Source organism: Penicillium mononematosum (genome assembly GCF_028829835.1).
Source record: "Penicillium mononematosum strain IBT 11891 chromosome Unknown utg000005l:1.0-9366267.0:1.0-9372171.0, whole genome shotgun sequence".
Taxonomy (NCBI): domain Eukaryota; kingdom Fungi; phylum Ascomycota; class Eurotiomycetes; order Eurotiales; family Aspergillaceae; genus Penicillium; species Penicillium mononematosum.
The window spans coordinates 1,842,175-1,864,762 of NW_026643275.1; the positions used below are offsets into that span (position 1 = coordinate 1,842,175).

The following is a 22,588-nucleotide window of genomic DNA, read 5'->3' on the forward strand; positions in this document are numbered from 1 at the left end:
TATAGCACATGTCCCTTTCGGCTCTGGAATAGGCGCTCGGAATACTACAATATACAACATTGTACGGTATCCACGTCCTTGGAAAAGGTCCCATTGGAACCATCCATGGATAATATCATGGAATGATCGAGCCTAGTGGGAGTGTACCCTCGGTCTTTGCTTTCCTCATGTGGGCATAAGCCCCGGAGTGTCATTACGTATCATATACAGACCGTTGTACCGTTGTACCGGTTGTACAGCTTCCATATGTACATTGGCTGTGTCTCATTTTGCTTTTTTTTGGGACTCTTTGACTCTTTTTCCCCTGTGATAAACCTGTTTGTTACACATCTGACTTGGTCCAGGCTCGAAGAGGCTCCTCTCTCTTTTTCCCCCAACATAAAATATACCCCAATTGCAATAGCCCCGCCCAGATTCCCATCACAGCACGCCAAAAAAAAAAGAAAAGAAAAGAAAAGGAAAAGGAAAAGAGAAAGAGAAAAAAAAAGTTTTATCTGCGTGATGCACTTCGAATGACATGATCAGGACTATTTCCATGTTTTCCAGGTATAATCCTCTTATTTGATGTGGATGTAGAGCCATTTATTTCCTAAGTCGCTATAAATACTGTATATAATAGACAATATACAGTATATGCCCTTGAACCCTTATTTTCTTTTTATATTATTTATATGTTCAATATATATACGGAATAGTACTATAAGCCGGCATAAACCACAGCCAAGCGAGTTGATTTCAATTCCCCTTTAAGTCTTCAACATCGTCAACTTCACCCTTTTTTTCCCTTTGGGCACCTTTCTTTTTCCTGCCCTACTTTATATCTATCTCCTATTTCTCCTAGTGTTCCCCTCGTCCTCTCACCTTTCGGCCTTTTGCTCTCATTTCCCCATTGCCCCTCTTGTCTAGAAGTAACACAACACAAAAAGTACTAGGTATGTTAATGATTTCGTATTCTCTCATACCTGATTTGGTATTTGTCGGCTTTACTAGCACTTCCTCTGATATCTTAGCTCCTGTCTGCCCTTAAGCTTTCCCCCCCCTATCTCTTCTGCCGAATCCACATTTCTTTACGGTAGAATCCCTCATATATCTTATTGTCCCACCTTGGTTTTGTGAGCTTTGGGGGTTTTATGGCCTGGGAGGAGGGGGGGGTTAGTGCGTGTTTTGTGGTTTTTCTCTTTTTCTCCCCTTTCAATTTCTCTACCATCAGCACACACACGCACACACACACACACTTCTCTTCATATTTCCTTTCGATCCAGACTAACTTGTATAGCTTGAGCTTTTTCTTCTTGGATTGATCTTTGCCCCATCTTCTACTTCTGTTCTGTTCCTTTCTGTTCCTTTCATTTCTATCGGTTTCTTGGGGGAAGTCTTACTTGCATCTGTGGGATTTCTCATAGAAAGTGGCCTCGGGCTACTTTGACTTATAGGTAAGGAATATGTCGAGTAAGAATGTGTCTATTCTTTTACAGACACTAAAGGCTTTGTAGTTTCAACTTGCAATTGGAAAGCTTCATCAACGGCCCCCATGGGCAATGTTCCTTCAGACAAGACAGCCGACGGGACAGCCCCGATATCAGAACAGGGTTAGTCCGTTATTTTCAAAATCTACCCAACTGTTGTTGACTAGATCTTTTCTCAGGTGCACCAGCTTCAACGCCTCCCAATGTCAGACACCATCCCAGCTTCGCAGAAGCTCGATATGGAACCGCCCCTTCTCCCTTAAACATGGGCATGGGATACTCCCTCCCAGGCCATCATTCACAAGGCTATACTCATCAGCCAATGCATCAATACCCAGCAGTCCAAGGGCAAGGCATGATGTATCCAATGCCCATGGCTCCGTATGGACACAACTCTGGAGGCATGTACGGCATGCCTTACCCAGTTTATCCGCCATATGCGATCCCTCAGTATCCAGGCCCTCAACATGGAACTCATTACCAGCCACATGGAACCCAGATTCAGAACATGCAAAACATACAAAACTTCAGCCCCGGGCAAATATCTCCATATGGCTATTACCCTCATCCGCCATACGGTGTCCCTTATGGAGTAACTCCTACCGGCCAAATCCCCCAGACTGCATCTCCAGTTCGTACTAACACGAGCTCACCACCCAAACCAGGCCCTTTGCGCAAAGAAGATAAACGGGTGGATCTGGAATACGACGTTTCAAAGACCATCGTGGATGGATCGAATCCCATGAAATTAGCGCAGCCCAAACCCCCGCCGCTCCCCTCCGGTGAGCTTTCTTTCTTTCTTTTTTCTTTTCTTGTCTTTTCTCAACCCTCTCACTTTGGAATCGTTACTAACCTGGAACTCATCTAAAGACAATAGTTCCCCTTCGCAGCCAACTCCGACCGCTCCGAGTACCCCACGAGGACCACCCCGAAAACCAAAGCAATCCGGCCACGCGCTGTGGGTTGGAAATCTTCCCCCAGGAGCCAATGTCGTAGATCTCAAGGATCACTTCTCACAGGATGCAACAAACGACATCGAAAGTGTGTTCCTGATCTCCAAGAGTAATTGTGCATTCGTGAACTACAAGTCGGCTGCCGCCTGTGCCGCGGCGTTGGCAAGATTCCACGACTCTCGATTCCAGGGCGTGCGTGTTGTCTGCCGATTGCGAAAGGGTTCCACTGCTCCGGGGTCTGGATCTCTAGGTGTGGCAGGTTCCGTGAATAATCTCCCACCACGCTTGGAGGAAATCTCTACGGCTACGACTACGACTACTGCTACACCTGCGGACCCGGGTGAGGGCGATCCAATCGCACCGGAGCTCGGCTCGGCAGCGCCTGTCACGGGGAACGATCCGCCACCGGGCCGGCTGGTAGATCGGTACTTTATCGTCAAAAGCTTGACGGTGGAGGATCTCGAGCTGAGCAAGCAAAGTGGCATCTGGGCTACGCAGTCTCACAACGAGGCGGCGATGAATCAGGCTTTCGAGGTGAGTATAGACTTATATACATCATACAGTAAATTAACTCGAGACTGACCTTTGCCCAGACCACCGATTACGTCTATCTAATTTTCTCCGCCAACAAATCTGGCGAGTATTTTGGATACGCGCGTATGATGTCGCCGATCAGCGACGATGAAGAGCTCGCCTTGGAGATGCCATCCCGGCCCGAACCCCCACCCGGGCCCGACGAGCTCGACGTGACCCTCACAGCGGCGACCTCGACAGCGCCGCAAGGCCGAATCATCGATGATCCAGTTCGGGGTACTATCTTCTGGGAAGTTGAGTCGTCGGAGGATGAGAACGACGACGCCAGCGAGAAGAGCGTCGAGCCCGAGGATCCGGAGGAAGGTCAAACCTTTGGTAAACCGTTCCGCATTCAATGGATTTCGACGGAGCGGGTGCCCTTTCAACGCACCCGTGGCCTCCGTAACCCCTGGAATGCGAATCGGGAAATCAAAATTGCTCGTGATGGCACTGAAATCGAGCCGACGATTGGCCGTAAGCTGATTCAGCTGTTTCACTTGCCTTGAGTTGGGTATCCTGATTTTTGGGGATGATCTCCTGTCTGTCATCAATAGCCCTATAAAGACATTGATGGAGATTTTCTTCCGTGGACCAACACTTCCAACACTTTTTATGGGAAACGAGAAATACACGATGTACGTCCATATTTGATTTTATTTGAACAATGCTTTTCCCCTCCTTTTTTTTTTTTTCTTTTCTTTTCTGCAGGGATTAGCGTTCATTCTGATACCCCCCCCCCCCCTCCTTTCTGTAAACCTGACTATTTTACTGTTATATATGAAGTCACCATGATATATATCCATATATCCTATCCTACCTAAGTATATATGTGTATATATATATAATTGCCTTATATAACCTGCTACTCTAACCCAATTCTAATAAACTACACTAAAATAGACCAATAAACTGCCAGATTAATAGACTAAATCCCCCGACAGACCAATAAGAACCCCAATTCCCCCCCCTCAAATGAATGCTTAGTCAGCCCGTCGACATCACCACTCTCCACTTAGCGCCACTTTCCCCAGATAATCGGATGCTTAGCTCTCTTCTGCTCTTCGGTGAACTCGTATATCTCCCTTTTCTCCCTTTCCTTCATTTTCTCCCTCTTCTCCCCTCTTCTCCTAACTTCTAACTTCTTCTCCAGACCTTTTTCATTTCATCTGACATTTGACATCTTCCAATCTTCCAATCTTTCATCAAACCAGGATCCCCCCAACCATCATACCATCATACCACCCCCTCCCTTCCAAGTGCTGAGACCCAATCTCGTCACTTTGATCTTCCTTCATTCTCCAATCCTCTATTCTATGAAAAGGGCGGCTAGTCCGTCCACATTTTTCAACTCTCAGCTCAGGCCCCCCTTTATCTGACAATGTCCAACGATCCCACCTCCCCCATCTCGGTCCCACAAGCGGATAACCGTCGACGTCGTGGTTCCATCGCCGACATCTTCTCCAAACCGAGCAACCCACCCAACACCCAGGGTGCAAACCAACAGTCCAACCAGCGTCGGCTGTCAATCACCACGCTTGGCCTCTCCGGTTCCCCAACCCAAGCATCCCCTTTCAGTGGCAACCGTAACTTCCGCCGGGGCAGCCTATCCAGCTCAATGGGCTCCAACGTCCCGGCCGAAGATGCTCTCGAGGACGAACAAGCAACAGGAACCTCACCCAACTCGCAATTCGGGAGACGTGTCTCCTTTGGTGCACAGGCCCTGCGTGATGCTCGAGCAGGAAGCATAGGCAATGGTAGAAACTACCCCCCTCCGTCTGCCGTTAGCCAGCCCCGTTCCCCTCCGGCTGGCTCAGCCATCCTTACTACCCGATCTTCCGCAAGTACTTCAACCTCTCCTCAGAATGAGAGATCTAACGCATCGCGCCGACCCTTAGGCGAAGGCTTTAACTGGTCAGAGGCCCTCCGCTCCCGTGCCGAGCGTGCCCCTTCCCTCGGCGGCCCCGTCTCCCCACAGGCAGCCCAACGTTCTAGCGGTCACCAGCGTGCCGCTTCCATCGCGTCTATGGAGCAACCTAGCCGGGAAATGCCCCGTCAGCCTAAGCAGAATAAGCCGGATTTCTTCCAGGAGAAGATCCTGAGAGGTGACTTTATGGATTAGAGATTAGTCCTTGTCACTTTTCAAGGGAAGTATATCATGACGCTACTAGGCCTCTCAGGCTTCTTTTCTTTTTAACTGTTACTTTTTTTCTGCATTTGACGCCAAAAGTCTCGACGGACTTGTATCAATTCTGGGTTTCCATCCTCTCGATGTGTCTTCCCAACTCTTTCCTCTTTCTGCAAATAGGTGGAATATGTATCAAAATGATTCATGGAGGATCATCAACCTGTGTCTTTTTTTTCCCAGCTCTGGGATCGGCGTTTTCATATGTTTCTGAGCCTTTTTCTTTTTTTTTCCCCCTTTTACCCATCCCGTCCTGGTGATGCGGATGATTTTATTCTTATATGACTACCCAAATTGACACCCACTGGTCACTGATTCACTGATTATTGGACTAATAAATTGCATTTTGAAGTATTCTATATTCCTTCCGTTATTTTCAGTATGTACACTGAAAGTATGTTCATTATTCCCCAATATCACACAGACTTCCCCCTCCTTCGGTCCATACATATACAACCCACCACTTCACCACTTCAACTCTCTTCGTGTCACCCCAATATCGCCCAATGTCGCCCAATGTCGCCCAAGCTCAAATTCTCTCCCAATTCTCAAGAGAAATGCGAAGGTCCAGTCCCAGCATCATCACCAGTGTCTGCAGTCTCCGCATGTGAATGACCAGGCACCCCTTCCGTCTGCTTCCTGCTCTCCGCACTCTGCTCTTCCTTGGTATACTTCTTCGCAACCTTCCGATCCATAAGCTGATCAGTGGTGAGCCGATTCTCCGGCTCCGGTGGCTTCCACTTGCTGCTCTTCCACGGCGGCACACGCATAACATACATCATATCCATCTCCTCGAGCGTCTTATCCTTCCCCTCGATAACGAAGAAGTAGACAATGATCACCGCGAAAAACAAACACCCGGCAAACACATACCCATACGCAAAGTCAATATCGCCAGTGATAAACGGCGTGAAGAATCCAATCAGGAAGTTCCACAGCCAGTTCGACGCAGTCGCCATCGCCATAGCCCGCGCCCGGTATCGCGATGGGTACAGCTCGGCCACAATCGCCCACACCATCGGGCCCCAGGTCATGGCAAATCCAGTGATGAACAGACAAGCAAACACAACCATTGCTTTGCCCGCTCCGGGCGTGTTACGCGGCGTATTAATGTCAAGCGAGAAGTGGCCCACAGATGCAAATATCATAAAACAGATGAACATCCAGATCCCGCCTGCGATCAGGGACTTGCGTCGTCCGAAGTGCTCGATCACGTATAGTCCGCCGAATGTGGTGCCGAAGTTCACTCCTCCCAGGATCATCTGCGTCACGTATGTGTTATCGATCCCTGCCCCATTGAATATAACCGTTCCCTAGGTACATATTAGCCGAGCTCGATGCGTATCGAACTACACCGTTGGAAAGAAACACTCACATAGTAGAAGAAGTAGTTGGCACCGGTCAGCTGCTGCAGAGCTTGGAGCACAACGCCAAGTACGATGCGGTACGCCATGCGCGGCGCCTTGAACATCTCAATCCAACCGCGGATTCCACCCCCCGCCCCCTTTTCGGCATCCAGCTGTTCCTGGATCTCGGCAATCTCATGCACGACCACCCGGTGGTTCTCTGGAACGCCATACAGCTTCGACATTGTGCGTCGAGCGCGGTCCACACGACCATGCCGGTAGTCATAACGAGGACTCTCCGGGAAGAAGAGGATGCCGATTCCAAGGACGAGGCCCCACAGGAATGTGATACCGAGGGGGGATTCGCCACGAGGCAGTATTTTCCATACTCTCTGTGCCGTAGTTGATGCAGTATGCGATGAATATGCCCAGTGTTACGAATAATTGGTAGGAGCTGGGGTTGTGTTAGGGTTATGGTGGGTATATTGTAATGTTGACTGTTGGATTATCACTTACCACACCATCGCTCCTCGGATGTGTCGTGGTGCAATCTCACCCTGGTACATGGGCACCAGCAGTGAACAGGCTCCCACGCCGAATCCGGTTACGAATCGTCCCATCATGAACTGGTACCATTTCCCTGATGGTGAGGAGATCTGAATGATCAGTCCGATATGGAGGATGATGCACCAGAAGAAGATGGACCATTTCCGACCAATTCGGTCGGTCAATGGTCCGGCGAGCAGAGCTCCTATCAATGTACCGATGGAGAGCTGGAAAGGCGTTAGGATTTCTCACATCCACACACATACACACACATTCTTCTTTCGACTTCGTCGTTCAAAGACATGCAACGATATCCACTCACCATGGAAACAATCAATCCAGATCGGACATTGTTAAACTTGTATGACCCGTCCGGCTTCAGCTGAGCAAACCGCTGCTTGAAGTTATGCATCTCCAAAAAGCCCGATATCTGACCAGTATCGTATCCAAAAATGATACCACCAATCGAGACAAACGCACCTAGCAACAGAGACCTCCATGTCACCCATGGCACACGCGACTCGTCCAGGTTGCTGCCTCTCTTTTCGCGATCTGATATCGCAGACTCCCCGGACAGGTCAGTCAATGGCGGGGACTTGGTCCCTGTCCCTCCACCGCTGAGCTTGTTGAGGAATGGGATTTTCATCCTGGAGAAGGGAGATTGGAGGTGTATACAATATGCAGAATATATAGTTTCATGCGTCAATCTGGGATTGGGTTGGCTGGGATTGGGTTGGCGTTGAAGGCCGGGAAATTGGACTGTGTCCAAGGCTTGTCTTGCACGTTATAAAGGCCTAGCCAAGTCAAGTGTCTTTGCATCGTCATATTGCCACTTCCGGAACGGTTCTCGGACCTAGTAAGATGTAGATCGTCATGCATTGAATGCGCCACTGAGGTCAATTGGAGTGTATGTTATTATATTTGTTATACATTGAGATATCATGGTCATTGTTGATATTGGGGTATTTGTATATGATTATAAGTGCGTTTTTCATTGGAAGTCATTTATTTTATCCTATTTTACCTACAATCCATCTTCATCATAAAATCAGCCTTGTCCGGGGTATATTGTCCGATGTCGTGGTGCCGACGAAGTCGTGACGTCAACCACACTTTATAAAAAATAGCACATTGAACTTTTTCTTACGATCTCCAGGCGAATATCTAGATAGGGAAGTACAAAGAAGATATCCAATGCAAATTAAATCTGTAGAGAATTTTTTAAAAGTTGACATGTGTTATATAAGTTGAACTCATATCAGTAAGGAATACCGTTGGTCATCAGTTGGAACTGATCATAACCTTTAGTAGACATGCTCATATACGACTTGCGCACAAGTTCCCGCATGTACTCGGCCGCATCGCGCTCGCTCTTGTCCAACACAAACCGGTCACGGAAATTCTTCAGTGTCTCGGGTTTGAAGCACGGAAGACCACTGTCAAGCATGAGGGAGACAATATGAGCCAGCTTCGTGCTATAAGGGCGAGATGCAAGGAATGCTTTCACTACCAACGACTCGAACCATCGGTATGGCTGCGTGTTGGTCGGGTTGTGGGAGCTGCCTGGCAAGTTGATGCCTGAGTTGCCGCCCTGGTGGTGGGCTGGGTCATGGGTTCCACTCATGACGGCGACCATCTCCGAGGTCAACTTGAACGGCGCGCGCTCGAATCGTACTCCACCAGGCGCAATATCAAAGCAGAATCCGAAGTCAATGTGAATGATATGGCCCGCATCATCGATCATGATGTTTCCGTTGTGTCGGTCCTTGAATTGCAGCAGGTAAGAAATGACTGAGTAGGCAGCCATGCTCTTGACGAAGTTGGTGCGCGCTTCTTGGAATCGGATAGAGTCCTCGCCACCGTATTTCGACACGAAGTAGTCATATAGCCCATTGACGGCCTCGCGGCCGAGCATGTCGCGAGAAATGGAGTTGGGAAGCACGTCAATCACACCACAGCCAGGCGCGGTTGAAGTCACCCGGTAAGGGTACACCCAAACGTCCAGACCAACACTGGTGAAGATGCTCCTGAAGGCCGCAATCATTTGCAGGGCAAGCATGTCCTGGCGACAGTCGTCACCGACCTTGAAGATCGCTGACTGCCATACTTCGTATGTCTCCTGCTCAGGCTCGGAATGATGCGTCAATTGGCGCTGGTGGTGGTGGTGGTCACCAGCGTTGGCCTCGGTCTTTTCAATCATTCGTGGTCTTGTCTTCTGGATGCGGAAGGTCGCCATATATGGCGCTTTCGCATGACTCTGCAATGGCTTACCAGACTTGCGGTCGATGCCAACGACTACACCGTCAGGGTTGCTGGGAAGGTACACTCCAACTTCCACCTTGATCTTACGCAACTCTTCCTCAATCTTTTCTTTCTTCTCGGGCTTACTCCTCTTGATATACGGGCGAAGTTTGCCAGAGACGCCCGTAACTTCATTGAAGAACGAAAACTCCCTCTCATAGAACGCACGCTCCTCGTCCGAGAAGCTGTTGATCAAGTTATCTAGGAAGCGGTCGAGTGTATCTTTGATAGGGTCCGGCTGTTAAAGCAAAACGTTAGCTAACGGTGACCAAACTTTTGAGAATATCAATACTTACGATCTGAGAATCTTCGTCCTTGAAGGAGTTGGCCTTCATGTTCCAAATAACTTGGTGGGCAAACAGCTGATCCAACCTGGCTGTTTCGAGGATGTAGCGGTCTACATAACCCAGAGCATCGAAGCGAAGGGCTTGAATGAGTTGTGGCACAAAGTAGAACCGAACATCCATCGAATAGCTCTCCAACGCTCGCATGGCGTACTGCAGGATGTAAGGATGGTTGCCGTAAGCGGGCATGAAGTAGGTGATAGCCTCCGTAGGAGTAACGGGAGCCCAGTATAGCATGTATTTCAACTGGGAACCGACATCAGTGGGCAGACAGTTGTCAAACATTATCTCCAGAGCGCTTGGCTCTTCAATGACCTTCTCGGGGAAACTGAGTATCAATGATCTGACATCAGCCTGCATTTTGGGTGACGGGAACCGGGCAGCCATCTGAATAGCCAACCCTGCATTTTCCGCCCAGGCAAGCCGAAGTAAAGATACGGGGCCGTCATCGGGATTTCTGCCACCAATCGAAGGGATGTGGTGCTTTCGCTCCGGGTCAAGGGGAAAGAGCCAAACTCGAAGGCGGGATCGTTCGTTCTCCACGAGGACTTGAAGCAGGTTTTGTTTGGCCTGCAAAGACTTGCATGACCCTTGGGCATTGGCAGCGATACCGGCAACGGCTCGTAAAGCCGCGGTCACCTCGCTAAGGATTCTGTCCTCTGCCTTAATCTGCAGCCGATTGCCTCCGAATGACCACCTTGGAGGGTGCTTAAACCAACTCAACGCAGCGGACAGAATCTGATCTTTGAGTTTCCAACATGCGCTACTGTTTCGGGGGCTGAGATGCCTCAATACCTTGAGACCAAGGAGCACAATTCGGAAATGAATTTCCCTTGCCAAAGGGTGGCCCTCGGTCTTTGAAAGTCCAACAGTCGTACTGCCAATCAAGCGATAGAACAGCTGTTGGTCCTGCAGATTTCCTAGGCGGATGGCATTGAAATGACTCTCAAAGAAATGTAGAACTCGCAGGTGTGGCGAGAGAGTGTCTTGGGCTTTTTGCTGCATGCGGAGCATAAGATCCTTGTCAGTCGGCAGAAGTTCAATCTTAGTATGCAGTGGGTCAAGGTATTCAAAGGAAGGATCGAACAATCCTTTACGGCGCTTCATGCTTCTCTCCCAAGCCTCAATCACCTCGCACAGGATTCGTGGCTCGGTGCTTGGGTTCTCGTGAATGACACCAAGCCAGAGAGATACACCAAGCTTGACTGTCTCCTTGGTGAAAATCTGGAAAGGCAAAGCAACCAAGTAGTGAACCACGGAGAGTCGTGGTTTGCTGCTGCTGCAAATAAGTCCCGCGGCCTGTCGAAGAACATCTCTAACTTCTATAAGGGGAATATCCTCGCCAGCAATGCTTCGCCCATATAGACGAGAGAGGGTCTCTTCCAAAGAATCGGCAGACTCAGGCAACAGATTCACGCGAGGCTGTTCAACATAGACGTTATAAATATTCCCCCCCAGGCCTCCGAGAGTAGACATGTCTGGACGTCGGTACTTCTGGCGCGTCGTGTATAGTGCCATGAAATCAGATGCAACATTGAAGTCGCTGCCTCCGTAGCCATCGATTGATCCAAGCCGTGGGTCGCTTTGTGGGATAAGGGAGCCCATTTCGAGAGCGAATGAACGTCCCATCGATATGTGCCCATAGCCACCGTCATCGTCATACTCGGAAAGATAGGTCTGCAGTAATCCTTTGATATCTAATGGGGCAATGTTCAGGACGGTCGTCACCCAGGTCCTGGCTCGTTCATGGAACCGATTCAGAGTCGCCCTTCTCAAGGCGTAGTTGTCGGGCAATTCAACCTTAACAATGCCCATGGGAGACACCAAGGACGGTTTCCACTCAAACTCATCGAGTTCTCCTTGAAGACAGGAAGACCACATGACGGTCAGGATCTCAAGCAAAGCAAAGAGCGAATGCTTTTCGCACAAGGCAGAAGGGCATTCACGAATGATCTTGTCGGCACACAGCGTTGCAATACTTTGGACCCTCTCAATACGATGACAGCAAGCCACCAGGAATCCCGCAAGCTGCTTCGACAGGTAAGGGGTCGAAAAGTCATCGTGCTCCCCTGACAGTGTGAGAGACAGATAACAAGTGACCGCTTTGTCTGCAACAGCATTCATGCACGCGAGCATCTCCGAAGTGGCCAAGGCTGGGTCAAGGAAATAACTGAGCGTCTTGGTAGAGTCCCCCGAGGAGGCGCGGAGGCTTTCGACCAAGACTACAGCGTTAAGAAACACTGCTCTAGAATAGTCTAGTCTCTTGATATCAGATTCTCGGCCAGGGAGTTCAGAGATCAAAGCCCTCTTCTGTTCCATGGCTCGCTGCAGTCCCATCCCGCGCCTGAGCACCGTGTTCAATTCCACATCGCTCTCTAGAGAGTCCATGTGGTTCTCAGCAACTAGAGGAGGAGAATGATGCGCGAGAAGGCGAAGTTCCTTGTTATACCGTTGGGCAACACTAGAGCTGATGGATATTCCATGGATGGCGATGTTGAACCAAGCATCTCGGAATAGAGTCAGTATGGCTTCATCATACTCAAAGGCTGACTGGGAAGCTCCGGTAGAACTAGAACTGCCATTGGAAGACACAAGTAGAGCTAGCGGTTTCAAGAGGGGGGTGATATCATCAGCGGCAAAAATAATTTCCTTGTGCCGCTCATACTCGAAGTCTGGCACATCACCCTTGTTTATAATGCTTTCCAACAAATGGACCAAATAAAGCCTGTGGAGCGGTGACTTTCGATCCAAAGTAATCGAGAGGTAAGCCATGGCACATTGAACAGCATCAGAGATGGTGTTCAGTCCTTTATTAACGCCATCAAGGTAGATACGTGCGTAGAACTTCAACAGAAGCTGGAACTCGGCTTGTCCACCGCCCAAGGCAAGAACGGCGGTTTCCTGGATGATAAAGGCATCAACTGCGACACTGATCTTGCCAATCTTTTGTAGAAGCATAGACTGGGCCAAAGCACTGATTTTGTCGTCATTGCAATTAGCCGCAACTGTTACAATGGCATGAATGAGGTTCCTGTAGGTGGTTGCGTCATCTTCGCCAGTTGCCGAGAGCGAAGTCTGGCTTGCATTTCTTGGGTATGCCTCGAGGTTCATCCCTGGCCCGGTATGATCCCCAATGAGTTGGTCTTGGCTAGATTGATCCACATTCGTGCTCGGGCTTAGCGCATTGCCAAGTGAGTAAAGGGTGGTAATAATAGCGTCCTCAGACAGAATAGTCAGGACCTGGGCGAGGCATCGAGAAGCAACGGCAACGGTGGAACGAGCTGACACGCCTCCCTGGGCTAGGAATCGCAAAAGGCAGCGTCTTCCAATAGACGCACCATTTGGAGACATTCTTGCAAGGATTGCGGTACACTTCAAAACCGTCACAGACAATTCCACGTTCGACATTTGCTGGGAGTCAAGCAATGTGTCCTCGAGCCAGGATAGCAGTACTTCGTTGTTGGTTGCATCTTCGCCAAGAATCACGCAGTGGAGGAAGCCTACCAGCGCATGTCCCTTAACAGAGAAGGCAAGGTGTTGCTGCCAAGGAGAGCCGACTTGCAGGTAGTCGGAGCCATCCTCTAGCAAATGAATTTCCTCACTAATGATATCCGTGACGCGCTCGACCAGAGAGATATCCGCCTCGTCATAGCTCTTGGCAATACCTACACCAGTCATGTAGTCATCCAAGAGTTGCTCATCGGTTAGGTGTTGGAACCCAATCAGAGAGGCTGCGCATGATTTCACAAAGCGCATATAGCCTTCTTGCACAAGCATAGCACCTAATGGGCGACCGTGGGCAGCATAGCGACGGGTGTATTTTCTCCAGTCTTTAAAAGCATGCTCCGCGACGTTTGCATTGCGGAGAGTGGAAGAAGCCGTCTCTACTGCGATTAGGAAAGGCTCAGACAGCATTGCACGCAAGAGATCGACGATGCGTAGCTTTTCGCTTGCATGCCAGATAGCAGTGTATTCCGCGGAGGCTTCCATAAATCCAACAAGGGAAACGGCGATTGATAAAACGGCAACAGATTCATGTATAACGCCCTGTCGCCCCGCCTCAGATCTAGAGTATTGGAAAGGTGTGACTGCATTAATAGCCTCGGCGCAGTTGTTCAAATATCCATGCACAGCGTCAAGGGCCGTCTGTCGCAAGTTTGGATACTTAGTCCCCAAAGACAAAAGCGCGAGAGCCAGGTTGTTCGTGAGAGTCTCCCAAGGCGACGGCTTTACACCATGGAGGAAGGGCGAGGACCGAAATAGCTGGCCGTGGGATTCTGGCAGGTATCGAGAGAGCTGTGATGCCAGTTGAGCAGCATTTTCCTGGTCGTTCACCGAGGAGGCCGCCTTGCATAGGGCCAGGAGGACATCTAGTTCACGGATTCCCTGTCCAAACGTTAGGCCGCACCCACTACACAACTGGGGGTTCGGCAGCAATAAAGAAACATACCATCGGAACCTGGGATGTCGGAGCCTGCTGTCTCAAGACTCCATCCAGAGTACCATCGGGCCCAGAAGTCGACTGAGACTGTTCCGCGAGGCGAGCGAGCTCCGATCCATTGGCAGGCGCCTCGACTGCTAACGCAGCGAGCTTTTGGAAAGCGAAACGTCTAATTCCACCTGATAGGCTTTAACTGTCCGTTAGCATGATCCCCAAGTATTCAATGATCCCACATACCCGTCCATTTTGAAGAACCAACGAGCCTAAGGTTGGGGGAATTGGGGAATTGGGGAACTCGAAGAATGAGGTCAAGGGGACACAGCACGTGTCTGAAACGCGAACCTAGGTCCGAACACTTTTATTTGTTGTTGTGAAGTATACTGTACCCTATATTATATTATCATATTATTTTCTTATGTACCTAGGTAGTTCTAGAACTTCAACATAATGTACGGAGTAGACACTAGATCGTCACTTCTGTCATATCTGCCCTTGCCAGTTCTTTGAGGCGGAGAGTCACAGGGGGGAAGAGAGAGCTTTCTCCAGGTCTCTTTCCCCCCCGAACAAGCTATAGACTTACTCGCCACATATCTTTCCTTCATTACTTCTTTTTTTCTCTTCCATCTTCATATTGTGTATTTTCTTCAGTACAGAATTAAAAAGGTCTTAATTGACGCCCTTGCCATTGTTGAATTGACCGGCAACTATCGCTAATTGGTCTGGAACCCTCCCCAGTCCAGGGTGATAACAGCCTGTATTATGCCACCCCGTGAGAAAAGCTCGCTCAAGCGAGGAAGGGTACGTTTCATTCCTGTTGACGCTATCATTTACTTACAGGGGCTACTATAGGCTACTGCCGAGGCAGATTCACAAGACCAAAAGAAACCTCGACGGTCTCAAAGAATTTCGAGTCAAGTCCAGATCCAACCACAAGACACCCCAGTCGACTTGGACTACTTGCCAACCCCAGTCACCGGTCCCCAATCTACCGCTACAGAGACTCGGAACGAGTTAACTGTCACGCCTCCCGAAAGCCCTCGCAACAGCCATCAACAAACCTCATCCGGATCCGAATTGTCGCACGCGATTTCCTCGCCGCCAGCGTTCGAGGATACCCAGGCGCTTTCACAGTTTGTGTATCCACCCAGAGCATTCGCAGACGACGTGAAGGATGAGGACGCTGAAGGAGTCTGGGGCTATCTGCTCCCACTAGATGAGAACGGGAATGGCCCACTTGTGCTGAGGAAGCGCGATGATTGCGATGGTGGTGATGGTACTGCCAAAGCCAAGGGGGGAAAGGCCCAAAAATCCAAGAGCGCTAAGTCGCCAGGAGGCTTCTTGGTCGGCCGTCATCCTGAGTGTGGTAAGTGATGATAAGCTTGATGGCCGTTATGGAGTGTCTGTTCTGACCAAAGTAAGATCGCGTCCTTGAAATTCCCACAATTTCAAACCGGCACTTCCTCATTTTCGCGGAAAAGAAGAAAGGCGACATGGTTGCTGTGCTGGAGGATCTCTCTAGCAATGGAACATTTGTTAATGATGCCATTGTTGGGCGTAACAAGCACAGGGAGCTGGAGGACGGCGATGAAGTTTCAATCCTGAATGAAGCCCGTTTTGTCTTCCGTTACCCCCGTACTCGGGAAACGAATGGTTTCCGTCAGCAATACCGGATTCTCAACCAGCTCGGCAAGGGCCACTTTGCAACCGTCTATCTGTGTGCTGAACGATCTACCGGAGACAAGTATGCAGTCAAAGTCTTTGAAAGACGTCTCAGTGACTCGCAAAAGTCACAGAACGACAATGCTCTGCAACAAGAGATTGCGTTGCTGATGGGCGTTCATCATCCGAATCTACTGTGTCTCAAGGAATCCTTTGATGAAAATGATGGCGCTTATTTGGTACTTGAATTGGCACCCGAGGGAGAACTGTTCAACTGGATTGTGAACAATCAGACAATGACTGAGGATGAAACTCGCGGTGTGTTCCGCCAACTGTTTGATGGGTTGAAATATCTGGTATGCACATCAAAAAAGCCCACATATAAAGAAAGTCCTGAGTCAGCTAACTTGTCATCAGCACGAACGAGGAATTGTGCATCGAGATATCAAGCCAGAAAATATACTGGTTGCAGACAGGGATTTGAACGTAAAATTGGGTGATTTTGGGCTGGCTAAAATTATTGGGGAGGAATCCTTCACGACGACCCTGTAGGTGAAAGCCTGTCCGTTTCAATGTGAAATAATCGCTAACATTTGCTTCCAGCTGCGGTACACCGAGCTGTAAGTCGCAAAGTACGGGACCTTGAAACCTCGTTGGTACTAATTTCGCAGACGTTGCCCCGGAGATTTTGCAAGATACCCGCCACCGAAAATACACCAAAGCTGTGGATGTATGGTCCCTTGGGGTTGTTCTCTACATCTGTCTCTGTGGTTTCCCGCCATTCTCGGATGAACTGAACACTCCGGAGAATCCATTTACTCTCGCCCAGCAGATCAAGATGGGCAAGTTTGACTACCCGTCACCGTACTGGGACTCTGTTGGCGATCCCGCTCTGGACCTAATAGACAGGATGCTTACCGTGGATGTCAACAAGAGAATTACGGTGGATGAGTGTCTTGAGCATCCTTGGATGACCGGAAAGTACCCGAGTGTCGCTGACAGCACAGATGGCCTGACGGGGGCTCTTGGTAAACTGGACTTTTCTAAGCGCAAGTTTAAACGGGAGCGGACCTTGTTGAGCAGCATCAACGATGCTCACTTCAGCGAGCACGCCGAAGGCACCGAGAAACCGGTCAAAGTATTCCGAAATGAAGCCGGGAAGCGCGTCCACAACCGACCCGCCAAGGCGTCCCAACGTGAGGTCTCACCAAGTGGCAACCGGGCCCCGAAAGATTTCATCAACATTGGAGGGCGTGGTGATCCGACCTTGTACGACAATTAAGGGGTACTATGGCTTTGTACGACTTTTTATTCTTATTGACTTTGGGGGATATCATTATCAGGAGTTTAAAAAATGTATAGTTAGGTCAGAATCAGGCGAAATGATGTACAATTAGGGATTCTTTTCGAAATGGTCAGAGTATTACTCCATACCTACCCTAGGTATGTGATCTCACGCAGTAATAGAACTTACTACGTTGGTATACTATCGGGAACCCCTTGACCGGAGTGGCGTGATGTGCCTATATACTCCATATACGGAGTACATATATAGTACCCTAGGTAGTGAGGATATAAATAGAGAATACATAAAATAGAACATAAAATAGAACAAACTAACAACTAATAATTAATTAAGTAGAAAAACGTATTCAAATTATATCGGCCCATATATTCTAGACCAGAGTACGGAGTAATAGGGGCGGGTCTCTCCTCGAATGATATCGGACTTAATTATTTTCCCTCTTTCGCCTCCTGTTTAATCTTCCATCTTCTCTCGTTTTGTTTATAAAATTCAATTGGAGGCTAACAGACAGGGTCATAGGGTCATTGTGAGCCCGTTTTTCTTTTCTGCTGTTCTTTTCTTCTTTCGACTCTCTCCTTTTGCCTCCTGACAACATGGGCCTCTTCGCAAGTTTCCTCGAAACCTTCTGCGAGCACTGCTCGACCCAGTCAATCTACACTTTGGCCAGTGTCGGAGCACTGTCATTTATTGCGCTATCGGTTGTGATCAATGTGCTGCGCCAGCTCTTCTTCAAGAAAGCCCATGAGCCCCCCGTGGTCTTCCACTGGTTCCCCTTTGTTGGAAGCACCATCAGCTATGGCATGGACCCATACAACTTCTTCAACCAGGCCCGCGCAAAGGTATGTAGATTGCATATGTGTATTTGGCCCCCAGAAGAATTCAATTGCTAATTTGGGCGTTAAATGCTGGCAGTATGGCGACATCTTCACTTTCGTTCTCCTGGGCAAGAAGACCACCGTCTACCTAGGTACCAAGGGCAACGAGTTCATCCTCAATGGCAAGCTTCGTGATGTGAACGCCGAAGAAGTTTACTCCCCCCTCACCACCCCCGTCTTCGGTCGTCACGTCGTCTACGATTGCCCCAATGCTAAGCTCATGGAGCAGAAGAAGGTATGGAAGGAATGGATCACACCAGAAGGCCCGGCTGTTGACCGTTTCCTAGTTTGTCAAATTTGGTCTTACCTCTGAGGCACTTCGATCTTACGTTCACTTGATCACCAGTGAGGTCGATGACTTCGTGAAAAATTCCCCCGCTCTCCAGGACCCTAAGGGTACTTTCAATGTCTCCAAGGTCATTGCCGAAATCACAATCTACACAGCCTCCCGCTCGTTGCAAGGAAAGGAAGTCCGCGCTCGGTTCGACTCGACTTTTGCTGAAATGTACCACGACCTCGATAAAGGTTTCGCTCCTATCAACTTCATGCTGCCATGGGCCCCTCTCCCCCACAACCGCAAGCGTGATGCTGCACAGAAGAAGATGACCGAGACATACATGGATATCATCAAGGCGCGCCGTGCATCTGGTGGTAAGAAGGACTCCGAGGATATGGTTTGGAACTTGATGTCGTGCACCTACAAGAATGGCACCCCGGTTCCCGATGAGGAAATTGCCCACATGATGATTGCGTTGCTTATGGCGGGCCAGCACTCTTCGTCCTCCACTGCTGCCTGGATTGTTCTGCGCCTGGCCACATGCCCGGAGCTTATGGAGGAGCTTTACCAAGAACAACTCCAGGTTCTGGGCTCCGACCTGCCTCCTCTCACCCATGAAGGACTCCAGAAGCTCGACTTGCACTCCAAGGTGATCAAGGAAACCCTCCGTATCCACGCTCCTATCCACTCGATTATTCGGGCCGTCAAGAACCCCATGCCTGTGGAAGGTACTCCTTACGTTATCCCTACCACTCACAATGTCCTTTCTTCTCCCGGTGTTACTGCTCGCTCTCACGAGTTCTTCCCCGAGCCTCTGAAGTGGAACCCCCACCGCTGGGACGAGGCTGGAACTGACACAACCAAGGATGAAGATGAGGAGCAGATCGACTATGGTTATGGACTGGTTACCAAGGGCACCAACAGTCCTTATCTGCCTTTCGGTGCTGGTCGCCATCGCTGCATTGGTGAGCAGTTCGCCTACGTGCAGCTGGGCACAATCCTGGCTGCGCTGGTGAGACACTTCAAGTTCTCCCAGCCTAGCGCTGATGCACCCTTCCCCGAGACTGATTATTCGGTAAGTGGTGTTCTATCACGATCAACCTGACGTTTGACTGACCATATTCTAGTCCCTCTTCTCCAAGCCTCTGGGTACATCCTTTGTTCAGTATGAGAAACGTGGAGTCAAAGCATAATCGAACTCCGAGTTACGTTTTAGAACAGATTCCCATTCAAATTTGGATCACATTTTAATGCCCGTACATGGATGCATCAAAGGTTCGGACTGAACCAGAGCCAAGTTCACTATGTGGATTTGACAGCTCTCGCATCATTGACTTCTTTCTTCACTTTTGAGACGATACTGCTGTATGAATATCCACTTCTCGCGACTTTTTAAGTCGCATGTTTCTCTAAATGTCTACCTAGGTACATAGCTCAATCATATTATTTTTAATCAGACATCATAAGAACACCTCACTTTTCACCCTACAACAAACTAACTGGAGAATATGAAAGAAAAATCATGATTGCAATAATATAGCAATAGTATAGTACAGTTCGAATTTGAACATCCAGGCTCAGCAAGAAATATGCAAGATACACAATGTGGTATTACACCGTTCACATTCCCGTTCACATTCACGCCTTCTTTCTCTCATCCAGCCTCTTCTTGTTTTGGACCTCCCGGCGTCGTCGCTCACCACCATCAACCTTCTGCCCCCGCTTGTCTTCCCACATGCCCTCCTGGACTGAAATGGTAGCAGCAGTACCATTGGAACCCTTCAAAGGCTGGAGGAAAGGACCCATAGGCTGACAGCCACGGTGAATCTTCATATGCGCAAATTTCTTGATCAGGTGCTTTTTGGCATAGTGATATGCAGTGGCATCAGGCGCCAGGTTGACAATAGCTTTCGCCATACCGGGTGACAGATTAGCGGACGAGGTTTGAACTGCCGCTTTTGTGCCTCCATGTGTCAGGCCTCTGGCATTAATAGGCACCTCAACAACCCGCAATTGTGCAACACCATCAACCACAGTATCCAGGTCGCCTCCAGGGCCATACAATCCGTTCCTGAACTTCTCGCGCTTCCGGATCAGGTACCGTCGCTGGCGGGCTGGCTCAATGCCGGCATCACGGAGTTGGTTGGAGTTTAAGGTGAAAAGTTCTTCCCATGAGGGAATCTTGCTCGCTTGCTTGGACATTTCGCGGCCAATCAGGGTGAGGAAGGTCTGGACGTCGGGGACGAAAGGGGTCGGAGATGGCACGGGCGGGCGGGTGTTCTTGTGGAGTGATCGGATATATTGGTTTGAAATTGACACAGGTTTGAATAGGCGCGCTGTCAAGCTGCCTAGCGGTGAATTGCGCATTGCCATGACGCTCATGGTGAAAGTGTTGCGGGAAGGATGCCGCAAGCTCCGATTTTGCTAGTAACTCTCGTGCTATTCTTTCCTGGAAGATCAGATTCGTAATGGTAGGTGCTAGTGAGGGAATTGTTGAGCGATTGCCTTCAAAGGTGACAGGTTTCCAGCAATTACCGAGGAATTGGCTGGGGGTCGCTGTTGACTGACTTGGAGAAATTTCGAGAGTCGCCAACCAAGTCCAGGATCAACAATACTCCGAGCCAGCCTATGGGGAAATGACATCGACCCTCATATTTACACTGCCGCCTTCACCTCAAAAGATATTTTGCTAAATATGATCTCTTAATACTTTTAATAGTCACTGAATACCTGTGGCTATCTCTTTTAATTTCTTGTCGCTCCCTAGAGTTTTGACCTTTGCCTTCAGCTCTAATCATGGCACTTTCACCCTTTGGCTCTCGTTCGCCGTCCATGACTGTGCATTCCCCTAATACAGCAATCAGACTGAGAGCTACTGCTGCACAGAAATCTACTACTGAACCTGCATCTGCAGCTGTGTCAAAGCCTGTGCGGAATGGTGATCGCGAACTCACCGAACAACTGAACATCGATGTCCGGGAACGATACGTCAAAGGTATTTGAACATCTGCTGTATTGTTTTCTAGGGCCAGTATGCTAACATGTAAACTAGACAAGAAAGTAGGAGAAGGTACATATGCCGTGGTATACGTTGGCCACCTCCGAGACGATCCATCATCCCTTGTTGCGATCAAGAAGATCAAAGTCAATGCCGAATACAAGGATGGACTTGCTATGGATGCGGTTCGTGAAGTGAAGTACCTTCAAGAGCTAAAGCATCCCAATGTCATTGCCCTCCATGATGTTTTCTCCTCCAAAGATCAGAATCTGAGCTTGGTTCTTGAGTTTCTTCCCGGTGGAGATCTTGAGATGCTCATCAAGGATAGTGATATTCACTACGGTGTAGCCGATATCAAAGCTTGGATGGGGATGCTTGCCCGGGGTGTATGGTGGTGTCACGAGAACTTTGTCCTCCACCGGGATATCAAGCCCAACAACTTGTTGATCGCGTCAGACGGGGAGGTCAAATTGGCCGATTTCGGCCTCGCCAGATCCTTTGCCGACCCCTTGTTCAACATGACCCATCAGGTCATCACTCGGTGGTATCGGCCGCCCGAGCTTCTCTACGGTGCGCGACAATACTCCGGTGCGGTCGATATTTGGTCTATGGGGATGGTCTTTGCCGAGCTCCTGCTACGGGTTCCATTCGTGGCGGGCAACACCGACCTGGATCAAACGTCCAAAATCTGCGAAGCGTTCGGCACACCAACGGAGGAGAACTGGCCCGGTGTCAGCAAGCTTCCCTACTACATTGCCACCGACAAGACCCATTTGGTGCCGTTACAAGGGCGCGATTTCTTCATGCGACAGTTCCCCACTGCAGGTCCGGTGGGCGCCGATCTGCTGATGTCGATGTGTGCGCTTGACCCACGCAAGCGCAGTACGGCTGTCCAGTGCCTGCGACACAACTGGTGGACGATTGAACCTCGTCCGACCAAGAATGAAGATCTCCCGCGGAAATCTGGCGGGACTAAGAAGATGGGAGATGATTTGACCCGACGTGGTGGCGAGCTGGACGAGGGCATGTTCAAGAGTGCTGCCCGGCAACTGGATTTCGGGATGAAATAATGACACGAAAATACAAAATATATGTACAATATAGACAAAGGAAAAAACCAACCCGAAGCACGCTAATAATAGTACATATGTATTGTTATTTGATGCCACCTCAGCCGAGACGCTAGATATGCATGGCATTGACATCTGCAGCCACTATGAGATTGTCATCCAGTCAACAATGAGAGCTTAGTGGAAAGTGGAGAGAGACTCATCCAGTCGGGGAAACGGTATGGATTTCCCTCCACGATCACCTGTCATAA

At 49.4% G+C, this 22,588-nt stretch overlaps 8 protein-coding genes across 8 annotated transcripts; 5 read left to right on the forward strand and 3 right to left on the reverse strand.

Annotated features, from left to right (window-relative positions):
• Positions 1 to 1,531: 1,531 nt before the first annotated feature.
• Positions 1,532 to 3,498, forward strand: N7519_008788 (putative YT521-B-like splicing factor; the record flags this gene model as incomplete). Its single annotated transcript, XM_057295562.1, has 4 exons — positions 1,532 to 1,589; positions 1,646 to 2,248; positions 2,337 to 2,953; positions 3,013 to 3,498. 4 exons carry the CDS (start codon positions 1,532 to 1,534, stop codon positions 3,496 to 3,498), a joined length of 1,764 nt encoding a protein of 587 aa, XP_057143444.1.
• Positions 3,499 to 4,370: 872 nt separating this feature from the next.
• On the forward strand, positions 4,371 to 5,111 carry N7519_008789 (uncharacterized protein; the record flags this gene model as incomplete). Its single annotated transcript, XM_057295563.1, has 1 exon — positions 4,371 to 5,111. One exon carries the CDS (start codon positions 4,371 to 4,373, stop codon positions 5,109 to 5,111), a length of 741 nt encoding a protein of 246 aa, XP_057143445.1.
• Positions 5,112 to 5,722: 611 nt separating this feature from the next.
• N7519_008790 (sugar porter family MFS transporter) lies at positions 5,723 to 7,712 on the reverse strand (the record flags this gene model as incomplete). Its single annotated transcript, XM_057295564.1, has 5 exons — positions 5,723 to 6,487; positions 6,550 to 6,740; positions 6,910 to 6,974; positions 7,037 to 7,293; positions 7,389 to 7,712. 5 exons carry the CDS (start codon positions 7,710 to 7,712, stop codon positions 5,723 to 5,725), a joined length of 1,602 nt encoding a protein of 533 aa, XP_057143446.1.
• A 612-nt stretch (positions 7,713 to 8,324) lies between these two features.
• Positions 8,325 to 14,397, reverse strand: stt4 (1-phosphatidylinositol 4-kinase STT4; the record flags this gene model as incomplete). Its single annotated transcript, XM_057295565.1, has 4 exons — positions 8,325 to 9,605; positions 9,664 to 14,097; positions 14,162 to 14,339; positions 14,390 to 14,397. The coding sequence occupies 4 exons, from the start codon at positions 14,395 to 14,397 to the stop codon at positions 8,325 to 8,327; spliced, it is 5,901 nt and encodes a 1,966-aa protein (XP_057143447.1).
• A 514-nt stretch (positions 14,398 to 14,911) lies between these two features.
• On the forward strand, positions 14,912 to 17,093 carry N7519_008792 (uncharacterized protein; the record flags this gene model as incomplete). The annotated part of the gene is made up of 6 exons (XM_057295566.1): positions 14,912 to 14,950; positions 15,002 to 15,515; positions 15,572 to 16,167; positions 16,229 to 16,359; positions 16,415 to 16,431; positions 16,483 to 17,093. 6 exons carry the CDS (start codon positions 14,912 to 14,914, stop codon positions 17,091 to 17,093), a joined length of 1,908 nt encoding a protein of 635 aa, XP_057143448.1.
• Positions 17,094 to 17,710: 617 nt separating this feature from the next.
• On the forward strand, positions 17,711 to 19,462 carry N7519_008793 (cytochrome P450; the record flags this gene model as incomplete). Its single annotated transcript, XM_057295567.1, has 4 exons — positions 17,711 to 17,956; positions 18,030 to 18,227; positions 18,280 to 19,344; positions 19,397 to 19,462. The coding sequence occupies 4 exons, from the start codon at positions 17,711 to 17,713 to the stop codon at positions 19,460 to 19,462; spliced, it is 1,575 nt and encodes a 524-aa protein (XP_057143449.1).
• Positions 19,463 to 19,907: 445 nt separating this feature from the next.
• On the reverse strand, positions 19,908 to 20,651 carry N7519_008794 (mitochondrial 37S ribosomal protein mS41; the record flags this gene model as incomplete). Its single annotated transcript, XM_057295568.1, has 1 exon — positions 19,908 to 20,651. One exon carries the CDS (start codon positions 20,649 to 20,651, stop codon positions 19,908 to 19,910), a length of 744 nt encoding a protein of 247 aa, XP_057143450.1.
• A 414-nt stretch (positions 20,652 to 21,065) lies between these two features.
• On the forward strand, positions 21,066 to 22,337 carry kin28 (TFIIH complex serine/threonine-protein kinase subunit KIN28; the record flags this gene model as incomplete). Its single annotated transcript, XM_057295569.1, has 2 exons — positions 21,066 to 21,264; positions 21,322 to 22,337. The coding sequence occupies 2 exons, from the start codon at positions 21,066 to 21,068 to the stop codon at positions 22,335 to 22,337; spliced, it is 1,215 nt and encodes a 404-aa protein (XP_057143451.1).
• Positions 22,338 to 22,588: the final 251 nt, after the last annotated feature.